Source organism: Triticum aestivum, chromosome 7D, assembly GCF_018294505.1.
Source record: "Triticum aestivum cultivar Chinese Spring chromosome 7D, IWGSC CS RefSeq v2.1, whole genome shotgun sequence".
Taxonomy (NCBI): domain Eukaryota; kingdom Viridiplantae; phylum Streptophyta; class Magnoliopsida; order Poales; family Poaceae; genus Triticum; species Triticum aestivum.
This window is the reverse complement of record NC_057814.1, coordinates 185,679,397-185,688,365: the sequence shown is the minus strand read 5'-3', so window position 1 is coordinate 185,688,365 and position 8,969 is coordinate 185,679,397. Positions and strand designations below refer to the sequence as shown.

At 45.5% G+C, this 8,969-nt stretch overlaps 1 protein-coding gene across 3 annotated transcripts; it reads right to left on the bottom strand.

The window, feature by feature from the left end:
* Window positions 1-3,634: 3,634 nt before the first annotated feature.
* On the bottom strand, window positions 3,635-6,874 carry LOC123167747 (BURP domain-containing protein 17). 3 transcript variants are annotated; one of them, XM_044585608.1, is made up of 4 exons: window positions 6,629-6,874; window positions 6,365-6,506; window positions 4,750-5,829; window positions 3,635-4,592 (listed from the first exon to the last, which is right to left on the bottom strand). In XM_044585608.1, the coding sequence occupies exons 1-4, from the start codon at window positions 6,761-6,763 to the stop codon at window positions 3,826-3,828; spliced, it is 2,124 nt and encodes a 707-aa protein (XP_044441543.1). In that variant the 5' UTR covers window positions 6,764-6,874; the 3' UTR covers window positions 3,635-3,825. The 3 variants fall into 3 exon arrangements, with proteins under 3 accessions (XP_044441543.1, XP_044441545.1, XP_044441544.1); XM_044585610.1 differs by having other exon boundaries at window positions 4,750-5,781; window positions 6,629-6,873; XM_044585609.1 differs by having other exon boundaries at window positions 3,635-4,586; window positions 6,629-6,872.
* Between the last annotated feature and the right edge of the window lie 2,095 nt (window positions 6,875-8,969).

Sequence of the window (8,969 nt, the reverse complement as noted above, 5' to 3'; positions counted from 1 at the left end):
CTCTTCAACGCCAGATCCGGGGCCAACGCCCACCCGCCCTTTAACACATGGTTGGATCCTCCACCGTCTTCTGCATATCTACAGCAGTCATCATTGCCGCGCTCCAAGAGCAGCTCATTCTCGCCATCACGCCAAGATGCAACGCCAGATCGAGAAACCGGGGCTCCTCTCCCCCTCATGACGGCAAGACAGCGACTAGAGAGGAAGGGGAGCGACGGAGTTCCCGGCGGGCACCCTGGGTCTGGAAGCGCCGCTTGTTGGTTGTTGGTTTTGCGAGAGGAACGGTTGTGTGGCAACTCTACGTGTGGACCTGGTGAAGCGCGAAGCTAGGAGAATGAACGGAGCCTATGTATCGCTCACCGCAGTGCTAATGCTGTGTCGGCCTGTTAGCGGGCAGTAAATCACTAGAAAGTTTCGGCTGATTTGGGGAAACTTCTCTACCGGTTTCTGGAAGCTTCCAGGCATGTTTTTTTTTCTTTTCCTTTTGCTGATTTTTCTATTTCCTCGGGTTTCTATTTTTTAGTTTCTTCTTCTTTTTCTAAAACGGATGAATATTTTTAAATTTTCATGAACTTTTTCCAAACACCTGAATATTAAATATGATAACTTTTCTCAATTCATGAACATTTTCTATTTGTGAAGATTTGTAAATTCATTAACATTTTTGAATTCATGAATATTTTCTAAAATCTGCAAATAATTTTCAAATTTGTGACATTTTAAACATTTATTAATTTCATGAATTTTTTTAAAAATTGCAAACATTTTAAAAATTAGTGGACTTATTTCAAATTCAAGAAAAAAATGCGAAAGTTTGTCAAAATCGTAAAAAAAATCATTTTTACAATTTGCAAATTTTTAAAAATTCATGTACATTTTTTCAAACTTGTGGTCATTTTTTAAATTTCCAAACATTTTTTATATTAGTGAATATTTTTTATAATTCACAAAGATTTATTCAAAATTAGTGAATAATTTTAAGTTGAAATAAAATTGATTGAAATAATAAATGGACTGAAAAAAAATCGTGATTGCTCGTTGCGAGCTTTCACTTAGTGGGCTAGGTTCATAGGGATAGCGTGTGAGCGACGCGAGTGTCGTGCTCGCAGTGAGCAACACATATCAGCGTCTGTTTTCCTCCACGTTGTTGTTCAATATTGTTGAAAGTAGGCCTTAAGCTTCGTGCTCCTGTCACGTGGGAGGGCGTAGCTGAGACGGTGCTCCTGAAAGTGCTAGTTATCAACTAGAGGGGGTGAATAGCAGATTTTTATAAATGTCTTCGAAGATGCGGAAGCGAAATAGTAACTAAATAGGATACAGCCGAAGATAAGCTACACTAGGCATCCTAGAATGTCAAACAACATTTGAAGTGATATGTGAAGACAAACAGCAACTAGGTAGAAGAGAGTAGATTAGGAAGATAGTGTGAAGACAAAGATATGTAATCAGAGGGGATGTCTTCACACAATGTCTTCAAATAGAGCTAGTATGCAATGACTTTATGAAACTAAACAGTAGGTAAAAAATGAAGTGATAGAACCAGTTGCTCGGGGAAGACAAATGATTTGTTGGATCAGTTCCAGTTGCTCGAGGAGGCTAAGACTGAACTCTCAAGACCACGTCTTCACCTTATTCCCCTTGAGCTAAGACCCGCAGATCTCGCCCAATCACTCAAGCAAGTCTTCAAGGTAGACTTCCAAACCTTCACAGACTTCGTTCACCGGAAATCCACAATAACTTTTGGATGCTCAGAACGCGACGCCTAACCGACTGGAAGATCACAACCTTCAAGTGTAACAAGTTTTCAGTTCACGCAGAACAGAAAAACTTAAGTGATGCTCAAAACACTTTGGGCTCTGAGTGTTTGGGTTTGTCCTCACAAGGATTCTCTCTCAAAGGCTTCGGAGGTAGGTTGCACTCAAACGACAAAAGTCATGCACTAACTTGGAGAAGCTACCAACTTGTGGTGGAGGGGGTGGACTATTTATAGTCAGGAGGCAACCCGACATGATATGTCTGAAATGACCCTGGGTCAGTGGACAACCGACACGCTCCCAACGGTCGGATTTTAAACACACGGGGCAGCTTGATTTGGGCTCCAAGTAAAGTTGACTCAACCAACTCTGGAAGAGATTTTCTCTCATTGTGTTCGCACGAAGACATTGGATTTTAGGTTGAGCATCATGCCAGTTTTTTGACTTTCTTTACTCGACCCCACTTAATAATGCAGTGGTTCCTATGACTCAGGAAAGAAGAAAATGAAACTACCAAAAGACTAGGTCTTCGCGCTCCATTGTCTTCAAGCGAAAGTCTTCGCGTACCATTAGCTTCAACACGAATGTCTTCACGAACCACCATTGTCTTCAATGTCTTCATACATGCATTTTTAGGGGTCGTCTTCGATGGGTAAACCGAATCGATAGGGATTTCTACCTGTGCTCTTTTGTGAATCTCACAAACACATGAGTCCAACAACCAAGTTTGTCGTCAATACTCCAAAACCAACTAGTGGTGGCACTAGATGCACTTAAAGCTCCTCCTCGCAGGCCGAGTGCTCCAGCCTCTATCATCAAGTTGAGCTGGTGTTGCTTGTTCATCTCGTCGAGGGCGCGGGGATGTCGATGTTTCGGAGGAGGCGAGCATGCATGGGTGCTAGAAAGGCAACTGGGGTAGCTACATCAATCAACCGCAAGGTAGAGATTACAACGAATTACAGAAATGGAGAGGAATTGATGTTCTTGCGACAGGGGAAAGCCAAAGAGAAGAAAGGGTAGGTAGTCTCCAAGTGTCGATGCTGTGACCTTCTCTCTAGCAGCAGACGCTTAAGTAGTCGACGTCGTTAGCCTAGTAGCGGTCACCCACTCTAGCCCAGTGCATCTGGAGTTGAGTTGGTTGTGTATGCCCATTGGATGGTGGGCCCTCCTAGGGGTGTTGACGCTGGGGGTCTTGGATGATCCGGTGCGCACCGCCTTCAGCACATTTTCTTTATCATCAAACTGAACATGTCATTTGGCTAAATATCAATTCTAAAAGGGACAATAAACACCACTCTTTAATGGAAGATACAGTGGCATAGCTTGTGCAAAACGTAAGAGAGGGCCAAGACTTGAAGGGGGGCAAATTAGTAGGAAAGAAGGGGTTAATCTCTAGTTGAAACACTAGTTACTCCTAAAGTCTAGCATTTTCGTCAGTGAATGCACAAATTGGGGGGGGGGGGGGGGCAGGGCCTCTGTTGGTCTACACTAAGCTCCGCCACTAGGAAGATAACCATTAATTTAGAAATTTTAAAATGAGCGTACGGCAGTATCAATGCTTCACGTAGGACTATATCTTAAGCATGACACCTATACAAAAATCTGGTATGACACTTTATTTAATGAGAAGATACAGAGTTGTCATATCATAGCTCTTAGCATAAAAATCAAGACAACTCATATATTTTCTCTCACGAAGCACATTAAATGGGAGCACATTTAGATACGACAATAAGATATAATCCATTGGAGGTACATCTAGTGTATATTTTTTGCGAGGGATCTAAGTATATATTTAAAGTATAGTCCGTTCGGAATTATTTGTCGCCAAAAGAGATATATCTTCATTCTGCGACAAGTAATTCGGGATGGAGGGAGTATAACTTAAGATATAATGCATTGAGAGTATCCTTAAATGGAAAGTGACCCCAAAATTAACATCAAAGTCACCAAAACACTGCACAGCAAGCACACATTTATTTAGTACAACCTCGATGCATGCACTTGGAACCGTCCATTTCATGAATGCACCGCATCTCACACATCCCGGCACACACACGTGCTTTCCAGCCTACCGGGCCACCGCATGTGCGTTTCCGGGCTCGCCGGCCTGCACCCAAACGACGCTTAGCTTGGTGAGGAAGTGGCACACAGCGACATCCCCTGGCTTAACGTTGTGCAGCGCAAAGAACGGGTGCTTCAGGCTCCACTGCGACGTGTCGAGGTGGCACACGGCCAGCGCCTCCATCGTCGCCGGCGCCGCGCCCCTTTCCATGCTCTCCATCGTCACCGCGTACGCGGCGGTGGGGTTGGATGTGTGGCAGTAGTACACCGCATACGGGTACTTCAAGTCGTGGCAGGTCACGATCTCCGATGACTTGGAGAGCCTTCGGGCAGCCGTCACGTTGTACCTCCCCCGCAGCGCCAGCGTGCCCGGGGCTTCCACGGGAAGATTGGCGGCGGAGAACGCACGAACGTTGGACGTTCCGAGAAGGGACGTCGTGAGCTCGCCGAGGGACTCGAGGGAGGTGGCGCATCCTGCTTTTTCACCGGGGAGCGTCCGTGGGTGCTCGCAGGTGTCCAGCGTCCACCGAATGTCTCTAATCATCCCAAGGGACCTTGGGGCAAACATCGCGACGATGTCCCAGAGGCGCTTGGCAGAGAATGGAAGGGAGTCGGCGACGTGGCGGGGAAGAAGCGTCGGCAAGGAGTTGGTCGGCGGGATGGTTGGGGTGATCATTGACCCTGGCCGCAGCATGTCGCGGAAGAAGAAAACATCTGCGTGTCTTTCGTTCTTGTGGCTATGAGAGTCAACATGGTGGATCGCCTTTCCTGTTACTTGAAACACGCGCGATAGTAAAAAAATCATTTGAGAAATGATATTTAATCAAATAACTAGCTCTGTTTTCTGGATATTTATCATCGCATGAAAAGAGTAAATTAACATGGAAATTCTAAAAATGCACTTTCTTCATAAGTTGAGCTTTCTCTTTACCTTCTATGTGTGCCATATGCCCCGTAGAAACGGTCTTTAGGTCATTTTCATGCTCCGAGCTATATGACATTGTAGCTTTGTCTGGATCCACTTCATCTTTTGACCCATATGTCATTGTAAGTTTATTTGTATACTCTTCATGGTTTGACCGGTATGACATTGTAACTTTATGTGGATCTTCTTCTTCTTGTTCTGACCTATATGTCATCGTAGCTTTATTGGGATCATCTTCTTGTTTCGACCCATATGACATTGTAACTTTAGGTGGATCTTCTTCTTGTTCTGACCTATATGTCATTGTAACTTTATTGGGATCATCTTCTTGTTCCGACCCATATGACATTGTGACTTTATGTGGATCTTCCTCTTGTTCTGACCTATATGACATTGTAACTTTATTGGGATCATCTTCTTGTTCTGACCTATATGACATTGTGACTTTATGTGGATCTTCTTCTTGTTCTGACCTATATGTCATTGTAGCTTTATTGGGATCATCTTCTTGTTCTGGCTTATATGACATTGTAAGTCTATGTGGATCATCTTCACCTTGATTCAAGACTTCAATATGTTCATTTTTTCCTTCATCTAACCCATATGACACTGAGACTTCTTTTAGATCTCCTTCTTGTGCCACAAAGTCTCTATCTTTTGATCCATGTGACACAGATACTTCCTTTAAATTATTTCCACCTTTTGATCCATATGACAGAGAAACCTCCTTCACATCTCCTTCTTGTGCAACGAAGTCTCTCTTTGGAACATCTTTGGCACCTACCCCATAAGAAACCGAGACTTTTTTCGGTCTCTCTCCAACTTTTGCCCCATATGACACGGAGACCTCCTTTAAATTGTCTCCATCTTTTGATTCATACGACAAGGAGACCTCCTTTAAATTATGTTCAGCATGTGATGCAGTATGACTATGTTCTTCCCCTTGATCAACTTCTGACTTGAGTTTCTTATAATATGGTCCAATTTTTCGTAGTCCTTTGACAAACTTGAGGTCAACATCGTCTAGAGAGGCACGCACTGAATTCACATGCGGCAACCATGTTGATAGACTTATTAGTAGGTCAACTGTGATAAACCACAAGTCACATGAAATCAAATTGAACGGGGTGATGCATGCATGCAAAGACAACGAATAAAAAAATCTACAGATAGACTATGCTAAATACTAGTCCCTCCGTCTCAAAATGTAAGATCATTTTTGACACTAGGTTGCCCCTCTGAATATTAGACCTCTGAACACCAGAGTCATCTATCACAACAACGAAACAAACCAGACTCGTGTTTGCGGTATGCATAGACACAAACAAATCGTTTATGCTGTGGATGACAGGCTACATTTAAACCTAATCTGTTGTTGAATATCCGGTCTCTATTAAAAGTTATGTTTAGTTTTATCGATTTCCCATTTCCCCCCAAAAAAGTTTACCTTTTACTTTTCAACTATATTCGATTTACACAGGCAGCTTCAGACCAATTATCAAGCCACGATTGAAATCAGGTCTACGAGTTTAGTTTATTTACTGTTTTAACTGACGTGCATGGCTGCCATGCTATGCCATATGTTTTGGAGAGAGAGAGAGAGAGAGAGAGAGAGAGAGACCTTCTTGTTGGACTAACAGGTCGCTGACGGCTGGGGGCTTTGGAGTTCTGGGAAGCACCGCCTCCCAGTACGCCCTCGGCGTCACCGAGTTCGTCGTGGCCGCATTGGCGAAGCTCACATGATGACTGCCTCCTCCAGTAATCTGGGTGCATCACAACAAATAAACGAACGACTGTTACAAGTTGCACACACACACGACGTACATAGGTATGCAATTCGTGTGTGGACAGAAATATCTGATGAGAGTGTGCCGTATGCACTCACCAGAAGAAGCGAGACGAGTGGCAGGAGTAGATCCATGGTGTGCGCGCGCTGCGGTGCAGTGTGTTGCATGCATCCAGTGCTAGTGAGTGATGGTGTGAAGCAAACCAGCTGGACATGGGTCCTATTTATAGTCATGAACTCATGATTGGGCGAGGAGTGGCATAAATTTATGCTTGATAACAATTATACAGATGCCTTTCAGGTGTCTTGCTGAATCCATGATTCATGAGCCATGCAAGGGCCAACGTATAGTATGACGGCATTGGACGCTGACGACTCAACCGTTGCTCTCCTATTTGTAGTAAGTGGTTATTAGAAAAGAGCAGCGCGAGTTCCTCGTGTTCATTTCTTTATGATATGGAGTATGTCAGATCTGGTGGATGCAAATATGGCCAAAGTGCCATATTACGGAGTATGAAAGTCCTAGCCGAAAGGCCTTGTCGGCTCATCTCGGAGGGGAAATATAATCTGAGATTGAATATGTGCTGAATATGATTCTACTTGTATATATTCCTCATAGCAACTTCAACGGGCCGACCCAAACAGACGGCGCATTTGTCCGTTTGGGTCGGCCGCCCGTCCGGCGTCCGCTCAGTTTTTCATTTGGGCCGGCAGTGCGCCCAACGCGCCGATCCATTTCATGTCCGCACTCAACTTTTTTAAAAAAAGGTCCGCAACCGATCATGCCAGCGGCCATGTCTCATGCCGGCACCATGCCAGCATCGGCATACAATGCCGGCTTCAGAAAATATCACCACAGTTCATGCTAGCGCACTCGGCAGCCGGCCGGCACACATGCCAGCACACAAAAAAAGGTTGGGACTTGAGTTCGACCACGCCATCGCGGCTCCCGTGGTCATGACAGTACACCTGCCGGCATACAGAAAAGATGGCGCTCGCCGCCATAGATCACTTGTCGTCGAACTTGAGCATGTCGGCCTGCATCTTCTCGAACCCGCGCGTGCTCTCAAATTGGTAAGGCGGAAACTTCTTGCGCTCATGAGACTCTCGGTGGACACGAATCCAAAAGGTTGAATGTTTTTGCTCGGTGCCCGTCTTGGGGTCTTGTCCAATGTCTCGCCAACACTCGCAAAGAAGGTTGTCCTCGGCTGCCGTGTATGCCTTCGTGTGCTTGCTCTTGCGCTTCGGCTTAGGACCGGCGGCTTGGTTGGCGAGCTCGTCCTCGAACAAAGGCTCCACTTCGATGTCGCACTCGTCCTCTTTCTCTAGCCCGTAGTCGTCCGGGAACTCATGGTCGAGTGGGAAGCCGTCCAGGTCGATGCCGACCTGATCACTCATGAAGACCGCCTGATCGAGATCATAGCCAGCGGCCGTCCTGGCTTTGTGTCTCGTCGGGATCGTAGCCAGCGGCCGGCGCACCGCCCTCGAAGATGAGGTTTTGCATGTAGTCCTCGTCGACGGCGGACGGCATCCCACGAACAGGTTGCGGGCATCCGGGAGCACGCCGGCCGGTGTCTGCCGCGCGCGTTTCCTCGCGCCGCTGGATGACAAGCCACCTGCCACCGGGGTGGCGTTGAGGTAGATGGGCGCGGGCGCAGGCGTGGAAGGCGCGACCACGCTCACGTCGGGCGAGCACTCCCCGGAGAGGTGATGACCAACAAGTATAGGGGAACGCAACAGTTTTCGAGGGTAGAGTATTCAACCCAAATTTATTGATTCGACGGAAGGGGAGCCAAAGAATATTCTCAAGTATTAGCAGTTGAGTTGTCAATTCAACCACACCTGGATAACTTAGTATCTGCAGCAAAGTATTTAGTAGCAAAGTAATATTTTTAGGTTTTGTAGTGATTATGACAGTAGCAACGGAAAAGTAAATAAGCGAAGAACAATATGTGAAAAGCTCGTAGGCATTGGATCGGTGATGGAGAATTATGCCGGATGCGGTTCATCATGTAACAGTCATAACATAGAGTGACACAGAACTAGCTCCAATTCATCAATATAATGTAGGCATGTATTCCGAATATAGTCATACGTGCTTATGGAAAAGAATTTGCATGACATCTTTTGTCCTACCCTCCCGTGGCAGCGGGGTCCTAATGGAAACTAAGGAATATTAAGGCCTCCTTTTAATAGAGTACCGGAACAAAGCATTATCACATAGTGAATACATGAACTCTTCAAACTATGGTTATTACCGGGAGTGGTCCCGATTATTGTCACTTCGGGGTTGCCGGATCATAACACATAGTAGGTGACTATAGACTTGCAAGATAGGATCAAGAACTCACATATATTCATGAAAACATAATAGGTTCAGATCTGAAATCATGGCACTTGGGTCCTAGTGACAAGCATTAAGCATAGCAAAGTCATAGCA